Source organism: Salvia miltiorrhiza, chromosome 7 (genome assembly GCF_028751815.1).
Source record: "Salvia miltiorrhiza cultivar Shanhuang (shh) chromosome 7, IMPLAD_Smil_shh, whole genome shotgun sequence".
Classification (NCBI taxonomy): Eukaryota; Viridiplantae; Streptophyta; class Magnoliopsida; order Lamiales; family Lamiaceae; genus Salvia; species Salvia miltiorrhiza.
Window position 1 is genome coordinate 14416626 of NC_080393.1, and position 24850 is coordinate 14441475.

General features: G+C 38.3%; 4 protein-coding genes and 1 long non-coding RNA gene across 5 annotated transcripts; 2 read left to right on the forward strand and 3 right to left on the reverse strand.

The window, feature by feature from the left end:
- Positions 1-968: 968 nt before the first annotated feature.
- On the reverse strand, positions 969-2193 carry LOC130995394 (GATA transcription factor 15-like). Its single transcript, XM_057920663.1, has 3 exons — positions 1836-2193; positions 1637-1753; positions 969-1517 (listed from the first exon to the last, which is right to left on the reverse strand). Exons 1-3 carry the CDS (start codon positions 1854-1856, stop codon positions 1236-1238), a joined length of 420 nt encoding a protein of 139 aa, XP_057776646.1. The 5' UTR covers positions 1857-2193; the 3' UTR covers positions 969-1235.
- A 3465-nt stretch (positions 2194-5658) lies between these two features.
- Positions 5659-8596, forward strand: LOC130993858 (uncharacterized). The gene is made up of 5 exons (XM_057918895.1): positions 5659-5763; positions 6197-6496; positions 6643-7041; positions 7130-8371; positions 8447-8596. The coding sequence occupies exons 1-5, from the start codon at positions 5659-5661 to the stop codon at positions 8594-8596; spliced, it is 2196 nt and encodes a 731-aa protein (XP_057774878.1).
- LOC130993859 (uncharacterized) lies at positions 8585-9233 on the forward strand. The gene is made up of 2 exons (XM_057918896.1): positions 8585-8825; positions 8916-9233. Exons 1-2 carry the CDS (start codon positions 8772-8774, stop codon positions 9231-9233), a joined length of 372 nt encoding a protein of 123 aa, XP_057774879.1. The 5' UTR covers positions 8585-8771.
- A 272-nt stretch (positions 9234-9505) lies between these two features.
- On the reverse strand, positions 9506-11592 carry LOC130995400 (uncharacterized). Its single transcript, XR_009092144.1, has 3 exons — positions 10319-11592; positions 10044-10241; positions 9506-9854 (listed from the first exon to the last, which is right to left on the reverse strand). It is a non-coding gene; the product is annotated as an uncharacterized LOC130995400 (long non-coding RNA).
- An 844-nt stretch (positions 11593-12436) lies between these two features.
- On the reverse strand, positions 12437-15054 carry LOC130993860 (uncharacterized). Its single transcript, XM_057918897.1, has 2 exons — positions 12956-15054; positions 12437-12878 (listed from the first exon to the last, which is right to left on the reverse strand). The coding sequence occupies exons 1-2, from the start codon at positions 15052-15054 to the stop codon at positions 12437-12439; spliced, it is 2541 nt and encodes an 846-aa protein (XP_057774880.1).
- Between the last annotated feature and the right edge of the window lie 9796 nt (positions 15055-24850).

The window sequence follows — 24850 nt, forward strand, 5'->3', positions numbered from 1 at the left end:
GATAGGCCGGGTTCGATCCGGCTTTCGCACCCAGCGTTGGTGATGCTCTTATTAGTATAAGAAAGGGCCCACTTTTATTAGTAGAAGAATGGTAAAAAAAAAAAAAAAGTGCCCACTCTTGTGGGACGTCCCAAGGTGACAAAAAGTATATACTGAGTATTATCTAATTAAATATTTTTAGTTTATACTTTCTTCGTCCACAATAAAAACTTCCTAAATTTTTTTTTCGGGATGTCCACAAAAAATCTTCTATTGCTATTTTTAAATTATACTCCACCACTAATAATATCCTATTTATCTTAACTTTTAATAATTACAACATATTTTCACTAGTTTTAATAGACTCAATAACTCGTCTCAAAACCCGTATCACTATTTTATAGAATGTTGTATTATGAATGAAGGGAATTTTTTTTTCAACTATAAATAAATTATCCAAATTTAAGAATTGGCAAAGAGGCTGTATTCTCTTGTACTCCGCGGCTGAAAAGAGGATCTAAGAGAATGAGATGTTTATACAATAGGTCATATGGCAAACTTTTCGGAACATCCCAATGGCAGAATCTGAAGACAGGTCCTTAAAGGATCTAATCCTCTCAACGTGGGGAATGTAACACATTAAATGAATTAGAGGATTTTGTTTGCTTGGACCATGGAAACATACGAAAATTAGTGACCATCTTGATGCCATAACACAGATCATTTCTTTTGCTTCAACCCAAAGAAAGCTGCAACTTAGTCCATAATTAATTGCTAAAATAGAATTTAACTTTCCACTCTAACCCCTTTTTAATCCCAATTTTTCCTCAAAAGCACTTTGACTTAAAAAACTTCTCAACAACCTTCACTTAGGAATCTTTTGATTGCAATGTTTTTTTTTTACTTCTTTTAATACAACTTTCCCAATCACACAAAATCAAACCAAAATAAAAGGACACAACAAGCAACTATAGTACAAGTCAAAGAAATTAAAATAAAGAAATTAAATCATACTCCAAAAAACATAGTCAAACAATCATTGTTAGTGGATTACATCACTCCTCTTCTCACTAAAAAATGAAAATAAAAATAGGTTCAAATCCATTCATCCAAACACAAGCATTAAATTAAATCAAATAAATGAAAAACCCTAATTACTCACACTACTACTCCACTAGCATTACATTATAGTTAGAATTTTTATTTTATTTTTGTTTCTCCCGAGTACTACCAGCTAAGCGCGACGTACAGCTCAACTATGCAGAAACGGATCCACAAGAGAGAGCCATGAGCAGAATCGCTGCCTGCTCTTCCTCCCTCAGTTTGCTCATCAGCTTCCTTGATCTCTGCAGCAGCACTTCACTCCCAAACGACATGAATCGCATCTTCAAAATCTCTCTGATTTCACTGCTCCGATCTTCGCCGCCGCCAGAGGCGCTGCCCCTCCTCTTCTTTTTCCGGCAGTTCTTTCCGGTTTCCAAACCCAGACTCTCTCTCCTCTTCTTATTGTACTTGATACCGCACGCATTGCACAATGACTGCAGATTCAACCGCCGAAAAATCGAAATCGAGTCAAAATCAAATTATAAAAAAAAGTAGAAAATAGATCGTATTTTTTGCAATTAGTTTTGGAGAAATTTAAAGCACAAGTAGTCACCTTAGGTCCGTGAGGACCGCCGCGCCAGAGAGGAGTTCTGGTGGTGCGACAATCAGTGCAGCTTTTAGGGGAAGAACTGCTGCTGCTGCTGTTTTTCTTCTCCTCGGAAATTTGTTGCTGGAGATTCAACAAAAAAAATGAAAATAAAAATATGATCGGAGAAAAGGAAGAAAAACGGCGAGAAAACTAGATTTCTGACCGTGTCCTGCTTCAGATCCATGCGATCGAACGCTGCTCAAGAATTGAAAAAATGATCTCCGAGTAGAGCAGATGGTCCGCGATGAATGATTTTATTTGGGCGGTAACAATAACATGATCAGTATAACAAATCTGTAGTAAAATGAATATTTCTTTTAGTGATGAGGGTTTTATGGGCGTAATTTTCACTGCTAGTGTGTTTACACTCTTTTTTAGAGAGAGGGAGAGAGAGTTAATGGAATGCGGAAAAGAAAATATTGAAAAAGAGAGATGGTATCTGGCGGACACTAGTCAGACATACACGAAACCCTAGCTGACTCTACGCTTCCCTCTCAACTGACGGTTTTACCCTTCCTCTACTTCCAAATTTTGGAACAATCTCCGCCGTCTATTATTTGCCCACAATCGATATAACTTTTTCGTTTTGTTTTTTTTCTTTTTTCTATAGCTCTTTTTTTTTTATGCATTTTTCTATAGCTCTTTTTAAGCAAACAATATTTTAAAAAGTCAAACACAGGTATTTTAAGCGTAATAGTTGAAAAAGTGAAAAAGTTAATAAAAAATAATTTTTTTGTCATTTTTAGAAACAGGTCAAGCTTCGTGGGACAAACCAAAAAGGAAATTGTGTCATGCTTCGTGGCACAAAGGGAATATTTTGCTTAATCACTTGATCATTCTTAGAGCATTCACATCCGTTGAGTAAGTAGCTTACTCATTCAAGAAGGGGACCACTTATGAGTAAGCAGCTTACATTAGGAAGACTCATTCAAGAATCGACTCGTCCATATAAAAATAGATGAGTAAGCTATGAGTAAGCCCTCTACATCCGTTAAATAAGACTCGAGTGAGCATAAAAGTGACGCATGCTTACATAAAGGCGGATGAGTAGGGATCGAGTAAGCAGCCATCCACATCGGCTTACTCATGGGTGATCTTAAAGAAAATGTAGCCATTACTATTATATAAGCACACAAGACATCTATCTAAAAAGAGTTAGATGAGGCTGGAGTCGAGAACCTTTTACTTCCTTCGTTACGTGAAACTTGAATAATATTTAATTCTTCTTTAATTGTTTCACGAAACTTAAACACTTTTCTTATATGATTTTTTTCCTCTTTATTCACCTTTTCACTTTTTCAACTATCACGCTTAATACAAAATACTAACTTATTAAAACTCGTGTCGAAAAGATCGTGTCAAAGGGGTTAATATCCGAAATTCAAATTTATATTTAATTGCATATTTTATATTATTTTGGTGACTTGTGTTGAAATTTGAGTATGTTCGTATTTGAATCTTAAATTTTAACTCGTGAAACGATTTCATAAAATATTCTCCCAATATTACAATAACATTTGTGAGCCTCTCCCAGTCCTATTAATACATTCTCCCTCCATCTTTAAATAAGCGTTGTATGACATAAAATTACATATATTAAGGAGGAGTATAATTTTACATGCATACCCTTAATTATATTTTCTAATTTCAAAATTTTATTTAATTATATATTAAGACATGGGTAAAATTGAAAGTTTAGCTCAGTTTTACTCTAAAAATCCACAAGACAAAAAAAACTCTAATTTATAACTCTTATTTAAAGATGGACGGAGTATATACTTTCTTCCTACTACTATTACTAAGCCATCATAAGTAAATTCTAAAGAAAAAAGAGGAAATTAGTAATTGTGAGATTAAGCGCAAGGAATAAAAGAAACTCAGAATTGTTGATTTGACAGTCCAATAGAGTTGACATTCTTCATACAATTGCGATTGTGATATGGTACTCATTAGTTGGTATACTGGATCAGTTTCTAGAGTGAAAGCTACTAAAACATGTCCTAGAAAGCTGCTGCACTGCTTAATTAGTATTCTCTCCGTCCCAAACGAAATGCCCTATTTCTTTTCGGCACGAAAATTAAGAAATGTGTATAAAGTAGATAAAGTGAGTTGGTGGAAATTATTTAAATATTAAGTATAGAGAGAGAGTGTATTGCCAAAAAAGGAAATAGGACATTTCGTTTGGGACAGCCCAAAAAGGAAAACAGAACATTTCGTTTGGGACGGAGGGAGTAATATACTACTCCTTTCCTCGGCGTGAACCTAAATACGTATCTTTTGGGCATGAGATTTAAAAAATTAGTGTTTATTGAAAAAAAATTAAAATAAAAAAAAAGTGAATGAAAAATAAAATGAAAGAAAGAGTGAATGAAAAAACAGTTTTAATTTATTTCAAAAATGAATACGATCCAACTTTGTTGAGACGACATGAAAAAGAATACGATTCAACTTTGTTGGGACGCAGGGAGTAATTCATTCACTTTCATGGATATAAAAATAAAAAAATTAATTTATTATTTTATTTAAATGGATTGAAACTTTCTTTCTTTTTTAAAAAAAAATTGTTACTCCAAAATAAAGGAAAAACACACTCATACTATAGCCTTCTAGGTGACTCGAAGTCCTGACCTATTGATTGGAGGAAAAGCGTCTTACCAACAGACTGCACTTCATCGTCATGAATTGAAACTTTCTAACATCCCAAAACTCATGATTATTTATCATTTAACTTAGTTTTATTTGATTTTTATCGCATGGAAATAATGGGATCAAACACATAATAATTTTGAGAATAAAAAAATAATTACAATGTAGAGTATATTGAATCATTTATACTTCATTTGTTCCACTTCACTTGCTTGCATTCTTGTTTAGGCTATCTCATCCAACTTGGCTTAGTTCATCTTTGGTCAAAATAAGGATAGTTAATTTTTTTTTTTTAGAATTACAAGAGGTATTTATTATATAATTAGATAAGCAACCCGTAAGGCTATATTTATCAGCAACCACCCAATCATCCAACCATCTTTAATATTTAATTAATTTCTCTCTCTTCCACATCACTATATTTATCCCAACCCAACCATCTCTATTTTTGTTGATTTATCAATGACCATCCCAACCACAATATTATATATAATATTTAAATTAAATTTATCACCAATAAAATGGTGACATGTGGCTTCCTTCATGCAAAATAGTAGAGAGACCACAAGGTCTCATCTCCATCTCCAGCAGACCACGGTTGGTCTCTTCCAAACAATAAGTAAGATTTTTTTTTTTTAATTTCCTATTTGTCTAGGTGGCGGTCGACCAAGAGGTCTTGTGGTCGCCGTTATTTGTAGTCTAAGCAGATGAAACCTCTACACTAAAAAAGATGAAAAATAATCAAACACATATAGAATCACTATCCACGTCAAAGTGAAAAAACTAGGGTGAGATTTTTATGTAGCACTTTCTATAAAATAAATAAGTTATGTATCAAGGTTCATAAAAAAATAAGTTTTGTAGCACATTCTCTCTCAATATCTAATGGTCCCCACACATATCACTTCTCTCTCTCAATATCTAATAAAAATAATTATTAAAAATGTCCACATCCCACAGAATCTCGGCCACAGCATTCAAATGAAAAGTAAGTCAATTTTCGAATCTTCTATCAAAATCAATTTTGTCCTATATTGTCTTTCTCTCTCTCTTCCTACACGAAACCCTAGCCTCCCGTGTATGAAGCTATTTTTCACGCCTCTCACTCTTTTGCTCAAGAAAATTTCCAAGTGAAACTACCGTGTGTGCACACCATTTCCTCTCTTGTACAAGCTCAAATTTCATCCAATTTGAGAGCAAAATTTCACCCAATTTCACGCCTCTCACTCTTTTCTACAAACTACCTACCGTGTGTGGTTTGAAAATTGAAACCCCAAAGCCGTGTACTCCATAATAGAGCAAAAACAACTTGGTGAATTATTCTATCTTCTCAATTAACAATGAGTGAAACTGAATCCGACTACTCCAGAGAGGAAGAACAGCCTGTAGAACGAGGCCATCGCCCGAGTACATCGAGGAGGGAAAAATACCCGATGCCGAATCCGGTAAGTAACCGTGAAATATATTTGTTTAAATTTGAATTTATGTGTTTTGTATTGTTAAATTGTGCACAATAGTTGATTATTAGGTGTTTATGTATGGCATAATGTTGGTAATTTGCGAAATTTTGAATCTGGAAAGTAATTTGAACAACCGTGTACAACCGTGTATGGTTCTTCAGTACACGGTTGTACACGATTAGGTATTTATGTTACACGATTAGTATTAAATGATTTAATATGCCCTAATTATGTATTTTCAACGTATAGATGTATTTTTCGTGCTAGATTTAACCGTGTACAACCGTACACGGTTTGTTCATCCGTACACGGTTGTACACGGTTGGTCTATAGTCTGAAACGGTTGTACACGGTTGGTCTAGAATCTGTACACGGTTGATATTTTTTGATACTGATCATCATTTTGAATTAATTGCAGCCTCCGAGGCATGCTTGGTTACGTCCGTGCATGCAAGGTTATGCCGGACGAATCAATCACTATGTAAAGGACACGACACTGAAGGAAGTAGAGACCTGTCTGACGCACTACCAGCGTTTAGAACAATTTAAGAAAGGTCCGTTTGGGCATTTACTTCAGTTGAAGAGGCAGGATAGTGCGAATGCCGCACTGCACCATCTTCTTGCACGGGAGTTGTATGACGAAGCATTCGGTCCGTGGGAGAAGTGGTTCCACGTTGGTGGACACGACATTCGATTCGGCGCAGTGGAGTATTGTCTGGTGATGGGGTTGTGTTTCGGGCCATCCCCGTAGCGTTTTGATCCTAATGTGGATCACCGTGTTGGGAAGCAGAGTCTATGGCACGGAGTTTTGAAAGGCAAGAAGGTGGAAGTGAAGGATCTGCGGAAGCGGTTCGTTAACCGCAGTCTGGGCAACAGTGCCCAGGATTATTTGAAGGCGGCCAATATTCTCGTGGCGTTGATCTCCTCTTCTGTCGGGATTATAAATACGTGCACGATTGGGTGTGGGCACTGGTAGAGGAAGATCAGAAATGGTCCGACTTCCCGTGGGGCTCTTACTCATTCCAGATGTTGTGTCATGGGATGAGTGTGTTGAAGAAGCATCCCAACGAGATTACCGGTAATAGGAAGACGTACCACTTCTATGGGCCCATATGGGCATTACAGATTTGGTCGTACGAGGCCATTCCGAGGTTGGGCCGCGCGTGTGGGATGCGTGACCCGAGGTTGCAGATGCCACGGTTGGTGAACTGGACGACTTGGAAGTCGGCTTCTGACTTCACCCACTTTTTTGATGCTCATGAGGTAATTATTGTTGTTTTTTACAGTTTCAATCCTTTTATTATGTTATGATTAACGAATAATGAGAAATGATCGATTCATCTTTGTGCAGGCCGAGTGTCACCGGACACTCGAACCGGTCGAAGAGGAGAATGATTCATGGTATTTGCAGACCCTGAGGCATCCAGAGCCTTTTTCTGTACGATACCATCCTGGAGGGAAATATGCCGGCTTGATAGAGCCAGTTGTACCGGAGCCGCCTCCTCCTGTTAGGCCTCCCCCTGTGCAGAGGAGTATCTCACGAGCAGAGATGACTCGTGAGAAGCAGCCTGTCCCTGTCCCGAGGAGTAGCTCACGAGCAGAGAGGGCTCGTGAGAAGCAGCCTGTCCATGTTGAGCGGCATAGACAGACGTATGTTGATCCGACTGGTAGCCCATCGAAGCGGCCCAGGCCGCAGGAGTTCGATGATTCAGTGCCTCGAGCAGATCCAGATGCTGATTATTGGAGGCGACGTGATGAGGACTTGATTGCCCGTGTCACTGAGAGCGTGACACGGGAGCAGATCCGGACCGTGATCCCTGAGGTGCGGCGGGCGATTGTAGACAACGACTCCGAGCATGGACTGGTTGCCAAAATTACACGGAAGGTCGTGGCCGCTGTGAAGGATATATTCGGTGGGCGATCTTCTTCGAGGAAGCATAGATCATCATCCAGCCATGCCAGTCGTCATAGACACGGGAGTGAGGAGTTGGACCAGCCGAGACCCAGTCACAGACGGTCTACATCTCACATTCCTAGTCCTGGGCATCGGGGTCATGAGGATCCGCCTCATGTGAGCCATAGGCACTCAGTTGGAGACCTGGATCGGCAGCATCGGGGTCACAGTCGATCACAGCATGGAGATGATCCACCCCATGCGAGTCAGCGGCGATCTGCCTCACGTCACAGTGAGAGGGAGGCATCTATGAGGCGATCAGCCTCACATCGTGGTGAGAGGCAGACATCTTTGAGGCGATCTGCCTCACGTCACAGTGAGAGGTCAGCTCGTCAGCGGAGTCCAGTGACGCCTATGCATGGAGAGGGAGATGACGATGTCCAGTTCAGCTGGACTACTGACGAGGAAGAGGCCCAGGATGTAGGGCGGCCACGACGCCCGATTAAGCCGTCTGCTCTTCTACAGAGTCCGTATGTGACCGATGGCCCACTTGACACTCCTACGGCAAAGAAGGTTGCTTTCCGCAGATTTAGAGAGATGGGCGACGATGCATGTGTTGCTGTAGTGGAGACTGGATATATCATGACCCAGGGCTTTTTTGGGCGTATTTTGGATCGTCGGGCTGAGTTCGATGCTGAGGTATAATATATTCGTAATATTGTATTGTTTAATATGCGTTGTGTTACTAACGAAGTCATATTATTTTGGATGCAGATTATAGACCTCTGGATTTTGAAGCAAAATCGAAGGATCAGAGTTAACCAGGAATATATAGTGCATCGGGCTCGAACTCAACTCCAGCCGGGTATTAGTCGAGTTAGAACTCCAGTGGCTGCAACCATTTTATATGTAAGTTTAATGTGACTTTGATTTATTTTGAGGCTTCCAATATATTGTTACATTCATCATCTCAATTATTCCTGTTCAGGATACCCTATACAGAGAGTATGGTAAGCTGCATCCAGAGGATCCCCAGGGGAATCATCCACAACCGCGAGATGCATACACACATTGGAATGTGCCCTACAATCTCATCACAATGTTCCAGGGCACTGATGCAGATCATACGTGGCATTGGTTGGAGGCTAATGAGGTAAGCTTAGTAATTCTTAAGGGCAATGCGACATTACTATCAATGGGGTTTAGTTTCTAAGTTTTTATCGAATCATCACTATCAATGCAGATTCTTACTATTTGCAATGTCAACGCGAGTCATTGGTGCACTGTGGTCATTTCTATCGAACGATGGGAGGTTCGAGTGTATGATTCTCTGTCACATGTTGAAGGGATCACACAACGTCGACAAGCTTCAATGAGGTGCATAACTCGTTTGATGCCTAGATTGTTGCACACTGTGGGGTATTGGGATAACAATCCCAACAGGTTTGTCCATGCTGCTGATGCAGAGATGGCGTATGTGATGATGCCCCACAACCAGCAATTTGTGCAACAGGACAGCCTTAGTTGTGGTGTGTATGCACTACAAGAAAAACGCCAATAGACAACGGACAAAACCCGTTGTCTATTAGAAAATCAACTGTTGTAAATGAGAGTATTGTCTATTGGAGGGCGGTCATAGACAACGGTTTTCTGACCGTTGTCTATTCTCTAATAGACAACGAGTCGGAAACCCGTTGTCTATTCTCTGATAGACAACGTTCAAAAAACCGTTGTCTATTCTAATATAGGCAATGGTTTTTAAAATATTTTTTTTATAATTTATTTTTATTTTCTGATTTTTTTAAATATATATTTACCAATACTAAAAACTCATAATAGAAAACTAAAAATGCATATATTAATAATAAAAATCCATACATTCATTCAAACATTATTAATCCAATATTACATTCAAATAAATTTCATCCAACATCACAAATTTCATCGAACATTTGAATCTTCATTCAAACATTATTAATCCAATATTACATTCAAACAAATTTAATCCAACATCACAAATTTCATCCAACATTTGAACTTATTATTCATCAAACTAGAATATGGTGAAGAACGTCCCTCTAACGCAGGAGATCAACGAGAACATATCCAAGGACACCTTCATGTATTCCGGTCTCTCCTCCGATTGCTCCACCATCCGCGACTCGATCACTTCTAGTAGCCGCTGCATTAACAAGAACAGCTTTGTAAGCTTGGTATTAAAAAAAATGCAGCAGAAAATAAGAAAAAAGGATTGAAGAAAAGAGAACACTCTATCAAGCATTCTGTCGAACATCTAGCGGGCAAACTACACAAGCGATTTCTCAAAGCTATAAAGAAGATGAATCGCCAAGAATATAACACCAAAAGCTACCAGCAGAAGAAAATCAGGAGAAGAATGATTAGGATGCAGATTTTCGTCTGAGTTTGAAAGGAAAATATGAGCTTTAACACCCTTTTATAATAGTAGTCTCCGGCGCCTTATCGCAGTACCTCGGCACCTCGACCTCTCCGCGCGGCTTCCTCCACTTCAACCACCCCAAGGCCACCAGATCTGTGCTGCTCTCTTTCCCTACGCAAACAAAAAGACCGAGAACTGAGTTAACATACTCGCAACTCGGAAGAGTGGAATCGTAGATTGAAGCTTACCTTGAGTGACAGCATCGCCGATGAGGCTGTACCAAGGCAGACGGACGGCGGCGGCCGCGACTCTGCTGCTGTCGGTTGAAGATTTGAAGGGGAGAACGAGCGGTGGCGGCGGCCGAAGGATTCTGTGGGAGCCGTGATTGGGGCTAGGGCTCAGACGGCGGAGGCTCTCACCGTCGCCGATCTAAGTCAGAGGGGTAAAGGAGATGAGGCGGTTATGCCGCCGAGAGAGAGAAGGGAGAGCCTGGCGTGTCAGCGGCTTATCGCCGTTGCTTTGCCGGGAAGGACGAGCGGCGGCACCCACGCCGCTGATTTGAGTGCGGATCTGGGTGTGTGCGTTGGGTGTGAGAAGAGAGAAAGTGATAGAAAGAAAAGGGAGAGGAGGGAGAAGATGGCGGTTGGCCGCGATGGAGCTGCCGGGCTCCGGCGATGGAGCAAAGTGGCTGGCCGGCGGGACCTAGGGCTGAGAGAGAGGGATGAAATCTGAGAGAGAGATAGTGAGATGGGAGGGGAGGGGGCGCGGCGCAGATAAGGGGAATAGTGAGAGAGAGATATATTATTACCTTATATTGTTTGTTTTTTAGACATTAACTTAATTTTAAATTGTATACAAACTTAACCCCACATTCTAGAATATGTTAATACTTAAATACTATTAATCATATTAAATAAATAAAAACTATCAAATTGCCCAATAAGAAATACTAGCAAATTATAGAGGCGGAATTACTAACTCACTAAAAATCAAAAGGATATATATGGGGATTGATTATTATACAAATCATAGTTATTGTAGAGAATAGGTTAATTTTAATGTTCTATGAAATATTATGAATTTAAAGTGAAAATTTATGAATTTAAAAAAATAGAACTTTTTTAGTATATGGAAATTGGGTTAGTGTTGGGTTTAAATGTTTAATATGGGTATAAAATGTTAATGAAGAGAAAAAAAATAAAATATTTTTAATTTTGTTTTTTAATAATTTATTTATTTTTTATGATTTTTATACCATATTAAATATTTTTTCATTAACTTAAATTTAAGATGTAGTATTAAGTATTTTTTTTATGAATTAAATTTGATGATGTTCTTAAAAAAAATTAAAGAAAAAAATAGTAAAAAAAAATTAGTGAAAGAAGAGAGAGAAAAATGTAGGAAAAAACTCCTCTTTTATAGACAACGATTTTTCCAAAACCGTTGTCTATGACCGCCCTAAATAGACAACGGTTTTTCAAAACCGTTGTCTATAGTTATAATAGACAACGGTTTTCAGACTCGTTGTCTATGACCGCCCTAAATAGACAACGGTTTTGAAAAACCGTTGTCTATAGTTATAATAGACAACGAGTTCCACAACCGTTGTCTATGACCGCCCTAAATAGACAACGGTTTTTCCAAAACCGTTGTCTATAGTTATCATAGACAACGAGTTTCAGAACCGTTGTCTATGACCGCCCTAAATAGACAACGGTTTTTCCAAAACCGTTGTCTATAATTATCATAGACAACAGGTTTAGAAGCATGTTGTCTATATTATGTTGTCTATGAGCTGAATTCTTGTAGTGATGCATGTGCTTACTTAGATCGTCTGGTATGTGGAAAACCGAAACGGGAACGGATGAGAACCAATAGGGATGTAGAAAAATATCGCTACATGGTAGCTTTTAGGATATGGGAATTGTGTACCCCAATTCCCGCTGCTTTGATTTGATTATCATTTTGTCATTGATTTGATTATCATTTTGTAATTGTCATTGATTTGATCATTTTGTTGGTGTTTTTGGGGTGAAACCGTGTACCGTGGCTCGAAACCGTGCACGAAACCGTGCACGGAAGAACTCGGAACCGTGTACCGCACACGGACAGACCCTAACCGTGTAACCGTACACGGTTGCGAGTTCTTCCGTGCACGGTTGCGTGCACAGTTTCGTGAAACTATACACGGTTAGGGTCTAACCGTGTACAGAGCTCATTCAGCCCTTGTTCACCCTCAAAACCCCTGTTTTTCGAATTTTAAAGCAAATTCAACAAATACCAACAACAAAATCAGACCCCAAACAACAAGTAAACATCCAACAACATTCCAACAATTATTTTGAAGATCAAAGATTCAAAATCACTCACGACCCAACATTTTGAGGACATGCATTCCTAGTGTGTGTTCCACTCCTACAAATGCCGCATTTCTTCTTTCGCCGCCTTCGTGCATCGGGTGGTTGCTCGACACCTTCCACCGGCACGTTCAAGTCCAATGGTCCCACTTGCGCTTTGCATCTCCAGGCATTGTGACCTCCACCCTTGCAACGTGAGCATACTTGAGGTCGAGAATTAGGAGTACCCGAATTAGGAGGACCCTCAACTGCTGAACGAGCCCTACTCAACTTCGGTCGTCCCGCATGGACCGTGATATCCGGGGGTTTCACAACATAGGCTGATATCTCATCGGGCACATTCCAATACGTAGGATGTGGAACGGGAACAATACGCTCCATATATGTGGCCAACAGCACGGATTGTTTGAAATATCCTCCAACAAAATCCGTGACTTGCAGTCCTGCACGCCTAATAAAATGCAAAGATAAAAAGATAAATTTACAAAAAATTACTTCAATATGCAAAATTTGTAATAAATGAGATACCTAATAGCGGCACAAACATGACGACACGGAATGTCATCCAGGTCGAACTGAGCACAACTACAAGTCCGATTCTCGAGATCGACAATGTAGAATGCATGATCATCCTCAACACTAAACATGTGCGTCGTCGTCCCTCGAACGGCCAATTGTCGACCCGCTTCGACAGCCACATGCAACTTTCCCTCTACTACCTCAGTCAACTCATGTGACCTCGATGCAGCCGAGATGCGTCGCCTATCGAACCATTTCTCCATAATGGCTCGATAGGTCTCGATCAATGAAGCAACCGGGAGTCGTCGTGCCCACAAAAGTCTACTGTTCATCGTCTCGGCAGCATTCGACGTCATGAAGCTCGTGCGTCGTACATGGCACTTGGACCTGGCCCATCTCTCCACACCAATAGTGTCGAGGCGTGTGTGCGCGTTGACTTTCAGTAATTGAAGCGCAGAAAAATTCCTTTGAAAGTCGTCTGATCGATAGGAATATGCCGCTGCTTTGAAGACTGCAGCTACATGCTGCCCATAATGCGCGAGATTCTTCTGGATATGGTAATAGCACAACCCGTGAGGGACGTTCGGGTAGACATACTCCACAGCATTTCTGATGCTCTTGTGCTGATCAGACACAATTAAGAGATCATCCGGCTGACCAAAGCAAGTCCGCAGTCGGTGGAAGAACCAAGTCCAAGACTCGTCGTTCTCGATAGGACCAAGCCCAACTGCGAGAGGAAATATTGCTTCGTTCCCATCCTTTGTAACAGCGACGAACAAAATGCCGCCGTTCCTTCCCTTTAGATGGGTCCCGTCTAAGACGATGACCGGCCTCAAGTAACCCTTCTCAAAGGCAGCCACGCTCTGTCCAAGTGCAACAAACATATGATGAAACTTGCCATCGTCCTTCATCTCAAGGTCGTATAATGTGCCGGGATTACTCATTCTCAGCATATACAAATACGATGGAAGCATCTGATACGAGTTCCCAAAATCACCATACGTCATCTCAATCGCGATGTTTCTTGCACGGAGAGCGAAGCTGCAATTGATCTCAATACCGAATAAGCGCTGCATCTCTGAAATCATCTCCTTCGGCTTCAAAACGACCCCCTCGCCTACCAATTTTCGTGCAAAATATCTTCCAACAACCCTCGCCGGAATCTGTCTCGGGGCAGTGCGATTCAAATCCGTGTGGCAGGTATGATCCATCACCACCTTGATCACTCTCCAGATCGATGCACTCTGAACGGCTCGCAGCATGAACGGACAACCGTTGCCATGCTTGCAAACAAACCACAAACGGGTCGTACTGGAACGATGCACGGCGTACTCCACGTGATTCTCCATATGGTACAGGCCAACAGCGATTGTCAAATCATCCTTCGACCGGAATAGAGCCCCCACTGATAATATCCCGCTCTCCAATACGTTACAATCCTCCCAACCTAATGCCGGCGCATCATCAAAATCGAGGACTGGAATCCCCCAGTCACGTGCCTCAAGCTGCTGAACTCCAACACGAGGCTCGACATCGGGCTGATCATCCGATGTGAAATTCTGAGGCCCTATCTGTCTCCACGCTTCCTGTTCAGTCGACACTGAATCCAATATCTCTCTGCGTCGTATCGCCTCTTCTTCCTCATCCGAAGACTCGGACTCGTCTTCCTCCTCCTGCGACGATGAATCGTCCCTACTATCATCGTGTGTAGGGATACTTCTTCCAACGTCCGTCTCGATAGGAAACACAGTAGACCGATGTCCCTCATAATATACCCGCTCTTGAGTCTGAGGAACCGGAGCCGCAGATTGTTTGCCCTTCTCGATCACGTAAACAACGGGATATTTCTTATGCTCGGAAATCAGTCGGTTCAAATCCGAATCAGTCTTCAAAGCCACTTTTATTCTTCGCCCTTCGTCCGTGGTCGATGTGTAGAAAAGCATATAAGTGGATCGACCATCCTCGTTTAATTGATCGTGCACCTCTTGCATCAACTTCGCATGACAAAGGTCTTCCTTAGACATGTACACGACAACCTCATCGCCTCCTTCATACTCGGTTAATTTCCACTGACCACTGTGCCGTATAACGATTGCTTGAAACGACATCTGCTTCAAAACGACAAAAATACAACATTTAAATACACACAAACAGGAAACCGTGTACCCCAATACATCAACTGAATATACAAACATGCTAAAAATAACCTCAAAATCATATTCAACCCAACCGTGTACAGCAAATTCGACCACCGTGTACAACCGTGTACACAACCGTGTATACAGAAACCCTAACCGTGTACAGCAGAACACTAAGGGTTCAAAAATAAGGTAATTTGCGTACAGAGTGTTTTTTTATGCCGTTTTTTAGTCCAAAACATGTAATAAGTCATATATATATAACATAATTATTGAAATAAACAACAAAAAATCACTAAAACTCAAACCGTGTACAACCGTGTACTCTAGAACACCAACCGTGTACATCCGAAAATTAAAAAAAAATATGTATTTCACATACCTTATGTAATACAAGCCTTTAGATGATTTTTTTTTGAATTTTTGAGCAACCGTGTATGAGTCGTGTATGTATATTGAGAGGATTTTCTTCTTCTTTCTTGTTCAAATGTCTGATGAATGAACATTTGGTTGGTATCCTTCATTAACTACCCACAGCAGCCGTGTACGGAGCATTTAATTTCGTGAATTTAAGGTTGTTTCCTTAACAAGTGTTTGAGTTGGTGTAAATGCACCCAACAACCATAATATCACATAAAATCACGCCATAAACGTGAATAGAGAGAGAGAGAATCAGATTTTGCTTATTTTTAAATCACATTTTAACGTGATTTCGGTTATTTTTAAATCAAAGAGAGAGAATCAGATTTTGATCACATAAATTCACGCCATAATGCCATAAGATATGGTTTGCTTACTCAGTTTTAATTTTAACGTGAATAGAGAGAGAGAGAGAATCAGATTTTGATTTTATTTGGTTATTTTTAAATCAAAAATAAGTAATATGTCACTATCATTCACTTTATTGATTTGTACTTATGTACTTTAGGTCAAATGTGCTACAAAACTTATTTATTTATGGGGTGTGATACAAAACTTATTTATTTTATCAAAAATGCTACTACTATGTATTGTCACAAAAAACTAAGTAAAACATAACACTTTATTTGTAATCGACCGTGCCGAAAATAAGTAGGCTAGTACGAAAGGAGTGTTTCATAGGAAAAAGTATGATGGAATTTTTGAAAAAATGGTAAAAACAAAGACAGAACATGGGGTGGCAGATTGTTAGTCAGGTAGGCAGCAGGAAAAGACTATGGTACATATCTCTTTATGAGACCTCTATTACATAAAGGTACGACCTTTCACTACAAACACCTCATTATCTATTGAGCTACATAAGACAATTTCTTTCTAAACTCCATACTACATTCTTAAATCACTTTTATTTGTTAATACTAGTATTACACAAAAATATTAAAAAAAAAAAACGGAATAGATATACAAATTATTACTATAACTTGAAGATATTAATTTAATGAGTTTCGTCAGGTTGTTGTAATCTATATGAATCCATTTAAGTTAAAATTTGTCTCCCCATGGACAGGGTGTATGAAAGATTACGAATGGAATAACAACAAAATTTCAAAATCAAAGCTACACCCAAAAGTAGTGTACTTAACAAAAAAATGAGAATAAACTATGTGGTCCAACGAACCTATCTGTAGGGATGTCAATGGGTGGGTTTTACCCGGACCAGAACCATTAAAATTGCTACGGTTCCGGAACCAGAACCGACCCATTGCTTAATGGATCCACACCGGACCAGACCATTAAGTGAAAAATTAAATGGTGCGGGTAGGTTAATTACCCATGGGTATTATAAGACCCATAGATCCAATAATACCCATTACCAAACTTAAAAATGCCCAAAAAAGACCAAAAAAACCCATGGTCTCGATACACCAAGTCCCAAAAAATTTTTCCTCCCCAATCCCACCCCAGCCCCGCCACCCCCACCCCCCCCCCCCAAATTTTTTTTTTTAATTTTTTTTAAAATTTTTCCTCCCCAATCCCACCCCAGCCCCGCCCCCCCCACCCACCCCCCCCCCCCAACCCCCCCCCCCCCAAAATTTTTTTTTTTAATTTTTTTTAAAATTATTTCCTCCTCAAATCTCACACCAGCCCCGCCACCCCCCACCTACCCCCCAACTCCCCCCCCACCCCCCAAAAAAAAATTTTAATTTTTTTTTAAAAATTTTCCTCCCCAATTCCACCCCAGCCCCGCCACCCCCACCCACCCCCCCCCCCAAAAAAAATTTTTTTTTTTATTTTTTTTATAAAAATTTTCCTCCCCAATCCCACACTAGCCCCGCCACCCCCACCAACCCCCCTCCCCCCCATTTTGTTTTTTTAATTTTTCCTCCCTAACCCCACCCACCCCCACCCCCTAATTTTTTTAAAAAAAATTTCTCCCCAATCCCACCTCTGCCACCCCCACCCCTACCTAAAAAAAATTACTTTTTTTTAAAAAAATTTCTCCCCATCCCCACCCATCCACCAACCCCGCCCCCCCTTTTAAAATTTTCTCCCCACCGCTTTATAGGTCAAGAATTTGATTGAACAATGAAAACGGCGTGTATCATTTTGTAATTTTTTGTTATCGTTTATTAAATAGTTCGATCTATTATATTAGAAATTACGTAACAAAAGTGCGAGTGTTGATCGGAAGCTATAGAGCCGAACGACATAAATATAATTTAAAAAAATGGGGAAGGGGTTGCGGTCGGTGGGGGTGGGGTGGGGCTGGGTAGAAAATTTTTAAAAAATAAAAAAATAATTTTTTTGGACGGAGGGATGGGGAGAAAAAATTAAAAAAAAAATTGGGGGGGGGGTAGGGGTGAGGGCGGTGCGGTGGATGGGGGGTGGGGGTGGCGGGGCTAGGGTGGAATTGGGGAGGAAAATTTTAAAAAAAAATTAAAAAAAAAAAAAAAAAAATTGGTGGGGGGGGTGGGGGGTGGGTGGGGTGGCGGGGCTGGGGTGGGATTGGGGAGGAAAAAATTAAAAAAAAAAAAAAAATTTGGGAGGTGGGTGGGGTGGGTGGGGGTGGCGGGGCTGGGGTGGGATTGGGAGGAAAAAATTTTAAAAAAATTAAAAAAAAAAATTTTTTGGGTGGTGGGTGGGTGGGTGGGGTGGGTGGGGGTGGCGGGGCTGGGGTGGGATTGGGGAGGAAAAAATTTTAAAAAAATTAAGAAAAAAAAAATTTTGGGAGGGGGGTGGGTGGGGTGGGGTGGGTGGGGGTGGCGGGGCTGGGTGGGATTGGGGAGGAAAAAATTTTAAAAAAATTTAAAAAAAAAAAATTTTGGGAGGGGGGTGGTGGGTGGGGGTGGCGGGGCTGGGGATTGGGGAGAATTTTTTTTTAAAAAAATTAAAAAAAAAAATTTGGGGTGGGGGGGGTGGGGTGGATGGGGTGGGCGTGGGGGTGGGTGGTGGTGGGTTAGCGGCAAAACATGTCGGGTCGGACCGGACCCATAACAAACGGGTCGGGTCGAATCTGACCCGTCAGGTTTTGGGTCTAAATGGGTCGGGTCTAGAACCAGAACCAGAACCGTTGCTTTATAGCTCAACGGGTAATGAGCGGTTCTGGTTCTGGTCCGGGTAATATCCACCCACTGACATCCCTGCCTATCTGTAATCTATTATACAAAATGTTATGATGATGCAAATAATTGTCCCCGAAGAGAAAAAGGGGAGTATATGCTTCTTCTCTAATGGGGTAAAAGGTGTAATTCCCTTTTATAAGTAGTAACCAAGGGAGAAATCAACATCGAGAGGCCTGCGAGGGTCTAGCCTAGACAGACCCCCCTTTCAGCAGGTCTCATCAATTTATCGGCACCTCCTCTTCAAAATTCAAAAGCGTTATCATATAAATATTCTAACTAATCGTAGAAATGTTGGACAATGCGAGAGTGACATGCACAGACATTTGCAAGGCACGAAATCCCCAATACTCCTGGGGTTGTTTACTTTGCATGAATGATAAAATGAATGATTGAGTATTTTTATCCTTCAGAGTATAATTACTCCAATCCCACCATTTTGATGGGATAAAAATCAAGCAAAACTAACTTGAATGATATAAATAATCAAGGACCTTGGGATATCCCAAAGTTGCAATCCATCAAAGTAAACAAGAGATTAACATTACTAATTTTATCAATCAAGGCTAGATAGATAAAATTGGATGAAATACCCCAATACTCCTAGGAGATATTTGATTTAATGAATGAGATAGATAAGATGGTATGATGATTAAATAATCAATTCAACTTTGATGTGATAAATACTCGTCCAATTGTATGATTAAAGTGCAAGTCGAATTACCCATCATGCAAATCAAACACTTTTAAGTTGAATTATTTTATCAATCATATTTTATCATTCAATGTTCTAAAGTTGCAAACCTCTATAAATAAGGAGTATCCAAGACATTCAGTAACTTTTTAGTACCATCTCGTATACATGCCCTCAGAAAAGCACTCAGGCATAATGAACGAGTGAATCTCATCAGAGAAAGCACACAAGCTCCGTCCCTGACCTCCGTTCTCATTGTCACTAGGTATTTTTCTTCATTAGTTTTGCTCCTGTGCGATGCACAACAATAATTATTTAACTAAATTATTAAAAAATATAAGTAATTTATAGTTTTGAAGTTGAATGTCTTTCTATATTATATAACTATAATAAAATTAGTAATATTTTCTAAAACTATTTTTTTATGCATATTAGCAAAAAAAAAATTCTAGAACTTTTAATGAATAATTTTTTTTTCATTAAGAAAATAAGTATATTTAATGGAGATGGATAGAGTATATTTTATCAACGCGGATGAGGACAATAGAGATGCGAAGAATAGGGCTGGTAAATCGGTGCCGGTTTTTCGGTTAGAATCGTAACCGAACCGGAAAAAATCGGTTATCGGTTAACCGAAAACCGGTTTTTACCGGTTCGGTTCGGTTACCGGTTAGTGTTCTTATAGTTAACCGGTTAATCTGTTTAACCGGTCGGTTAACCGGTTAAACCGATTAACCGGTTTAATTCATAAATTAATTAACAAATTTAATTTTGTATTACATTTAGTAAAAACTAGGGCATTTCAATTCCCACTCACGCCTGCAACCTTCACTCACGCCTCCGTTCTCATCGTCACTAGGTATTTTTCTTCATTAGTTTTGCTCCTGTGCGATGCACAACAATAATTATTTAACTAAATTATTAAAAAATATAAGTAATTTATAGTTTTGAAGTTGAATGTCTTTTTATATTATATAACTATAATAAAATTAGTAATATTTTCTAAAATTGTTTTTTATGCATATTAGCAAAAAAAAAATCTAGAACTTTTAATGAATAATTTTTTTTCATTAAGAAAATAAGTATATTTAATTGAGATGGATAGAGTATATTTTATCAACGCGGATGAGGACAATAGAGATGCGTAGAAGTTGGATGATTATTTTGAGCACACCAAAATTTATACTCTTTTTCGTTGTGAATTTATATATTTTTTAGATAAATTTAAAACTAAAATGAATTAATTTTTTTAATGAAATAAATTGAATGAGGAAAATAACATAAGATAATATAACAGTTTAAGACTTTTTTTAAGAAAGTAATTTTTTTTAATAATTCAATGAAAAATGAAATTATTTTGAATTGACATTTTCACATTCTTGTTTTCACGCTTCATAAAAAAAAATCAATTTCGGACCAAAATACCTTTGACCCCGCAAATTCTACTATACTCATCCCAACCTCGTATACACGACTCTCCCGTTGTCTCTTAAATGCCCCTTGCCCCACGAATTCTACTCTACACATCCCAACGTAGTTGTTAAATTTGCAATACTTACATTTACTAAACACTTCCTCCGTCCCCTAGAAATATGCATGGTTGACCGCGACACGGGTTTTAATAAAAAGTTATTTGAATTATTGATAGTGGAGAAAATGGTCACACGCTGATGATATTATTAAATGGATTATGTGTAAATAGTGTAAGTTAGAAGAGTAAAATTGTAAAAAATATGTGTGGGGTAGTTTCCAAAAATAGAATATGCATAAATTTGGGCGGTGTACCAAAAAGAAAAGATATGCATAAATATGGGGACGAATGACGTATTTTATTTACATTTACTGAACATGCGTGATCATTTTATACAAAAATGTGTTATTATATATTTTAGGGGTAATTGCCCCTAAATACATTACATTTCCTCATTTTCTGGAATTGCACATCACCTTTAAAATCCGCCTCATAATACATAACCTTTCTTTTTCTTCTTGAATTGCACATGGTCAACCAACCAGCAACCGGAAAAATGACATGGATGCCGGAAACGCCACATATACACGCCGAAGAAAAAATTAATTGATGTGGCAGCCATGTAGGAAATTATAATTTTTTTTTTCTATTAAATTCGAATTTCCAAAATATAGAATTAAGGTATTAATTTCCCAAAACTCCAATTTTTCCCTAAATTCCCTAATTTTACAATTTCCCCCATATTACAATTGCCCTAGCGTTCAGACTTGAATTTCGATCTGCTCCACATTGCCCTAGCTCCAGCGATTACACCAACACCAAGAGAGGCTCCAGCTCCAGCGATTACACTTGCTCCAGCGATTACACCAACACGAATCGGCGGTGAAGGCTCTGGCGCACGCGACGAACCAGCGACCAAGGCTCTGGCTCACGGGACGAACCAGGCAGGGAGACGAACGTGTCGTCGTTGATTTAACATAGATTGCGATTTTTCTCTAACATCAGCTGCTAATTTGGATAGATTCCACGAACTCAATTAAAGCGAACAAGCCGGCAATTTGAATTATTCATTGTGCATTTGGCATGGGTTGCTTTCTTTATCTAGGGCCTACTGTGCTGAAAACTTAGTTGATATAATTCTTTTTTGGTTGGTTTAAATTCATTTATCGTTGTCGTGTTGTTGATTATGGTAGAACTGTATGGCTGATGGGAAATTGTTGTTTTCGTGGGATTTAGTGATGGAAGGTTGCGATCAGCGATGTCAGGAGGCCAACCATCGGGTTCGGCGCAAGCCGATAAAGATCTGTCCGTTCGACAATTTGTTGCGAATGGGAAAATTGTAAAACTAGGGGATTTGAGAAATTAACGCCTTAATTCTATATTTTGGAAATTCAAATTTAATAGCAAAAAAAATTATAATTTCCTACATTGCTGCCACATCAATTAATTTTTTTTTCTGGCGTGTATATGTGGCTTTTCCAACATCCACGTCATTTTTTCGGTTGGTGGTTGGCTGACCATGTGTAGTGGTGCCACCGGTTTCGGGCCGGAACCGGCAGTTCCAGGCCGCCGGAATGCTGGAACCTAAACCGGCCCTTAGGGTCTCTGGGCGGGCCGATTTTTAGGCCCGGAACCGGCAATTACGGGCCGAGCCGAAAACCGACGGTTCCCAATTTTTTTCTTTTTTTTTGTATTATTTTTAATGAAATTTAATGATTTGTGTTAATTTCAACTAAATGTAGCTTCACTATTTATAGTATATTACACATAGTAGAGAATCCTACATTTTTCAATGTGGGATAATTTCAACTTAATGTAGCTTCACTATCTATAGTGTACTACACATTGTAAATAATACTACATTTTTCAATGTGGGATCACTCAACCTAACTTATAAATATATAACTTATATTCATGTAATATATACTCCCTCCGTCCCACTCCAAATGTCCCACTTTCCATAATGGGGTGTCCCACTCCAAATGTCTCATACCTTTTTTGGCAATACACTCTTTCTCTATACTTAATATTTAAACAATTTCCATCAACCCACTTTATCTACTTTATACCTATTTCTTAATCTCCGTGCCCAAAAGTAAGGAGACATTTGGAGCGGGGCGGAGGGAGTAACTTATAACTTATAAATATAACTTGTAACTTATAACTTATATTCATGTAATAGTTTTTACTTTACAAATGTTGAAAAAATATTAAAATTACTTAACTTATACTATATAGTTTTATAAATTATGATGTTAAAAACTTAAAATGTTAAAATTACCCAACTTAAAGTCTTAAATTACTTAATAACTTATATACTATTGTCATATAAATATATAATTTTTAAATATATGTTATATTTTTTAAAGCTTGTAATTACTCAAGTTACCAAGTAAAATAATTTTCAAATTTACTTAACTTAAAAATCTTAATAATATAATAATATTTTTTATGTCATCTTTTTTTTAAATGACAATTGAATTGAAATAAAATAAAGGAAAAATAATTAACACATTGAGAATCAAAAATTCAAATGAATTCATAAAAATAGATATCTTTATTGAATTTATTCTATGTACCAAAAAAATATTAAAAGGATACAAATTACATAATCTTCAAAATTGAATAAGTAAACTAACTAATACTCCCTCCGTCCACCAAAGATATGTCACTTTACTTTCGGCACGAGTTTTAGTAAAATGTGAGTGAAGTTGGTAGTGGAGTAAGGGCCCCACTTTAAATGTGAGTGGAATGGTGTGGACCCTACTACTAAAAATGGATGTGGCATATTTTTTGTGGAAGGACGAAAAAGGAAATTGTGGCATATCTTTGATGGACGGAGGGGGTACTAACTAAATAACTAATTGATCCCTAGACCTTATAAGTTATAAGTTACATATTTATAAGTTATAAGTTATTACATGAATATAAGTTATATATTTATAAGTTAGGTTGAGTGATCCCACATTGAAAAATATAGGATTCTTTACAATGTGTAGTACATTATAGATAGTGAAGCTACATTAAATTGAAATTATCCCACATTGAAAAATATAGGATTCTCTACCATGTGTAGTACACTATAAATAATGAAGCTGCATTATCCCACATTGAATAATGTAGGATTCTCTACCATGTGTAGTACACTATAAATAGTGAAACTACATTTAGTTAAAATTATCCTACATTAAAATATGTAGGATGTGAATATAAAATTAAAAAATAAATAAAAATTTGGCCGGACCCGATGACTTCGGGCCGAATCGATGGGCTGGCCTGGCGGGCTGTGGGCCACCCTCCCCTTGAACCGTAACTGGACCGAGCTCCTTGGCGATCCCGTCCTGAAAGGTGATGTGCAATTCTAGAAAATGGGGAAATGTAATGTATTAGGGGCAATTACCCCTATATTTTATTAATTAAAATTATGTATATAATATAACTATTAGTCTATTACCTATAAAATATTTAAAAGATTAAAAATTACTAATGCAATAAATTATAGTGCTATGATTATATTATAATTAATTTGTTGGGATTTTTAAATTGATACACAATCATAATGATTGATTAATCTTAAATTTTAAATATTTTACATATGTTGATTAAATATTCAAGAAAAAAAATATCTTAAAGTCTATTTTAATCATAGATGTTACGAATATAAATATTTCAATAATTGTTTAAATATTTATTGAATAATTTATTTACATTTATTTGTATGACTAACAAATATAAAATATTTAAAGGATAAAAAATTCAATAATACTTAAATTGGGGCAATATGAAAAATTATAACAAAAAAATATTTCATATAATCTTAAGTAGACGAAAATAAGAACAAACAAAAATTTTTTAAATAAATAATTATTTTTAAAAATAGTAAAGTGATTTTGGCAGGAAAATATAATTTACTATTTACGTAACTAGTTGAGCTTTTATATAGATATAGATTTGTTACGAGGGACTACTCAATGTCTTGCAGTTTCCTATGATGATCTAATGAATAATGATCACCATATAATGGAATAGATGTATTACAAGTAGCTTTTGGGAGCTGCAGAT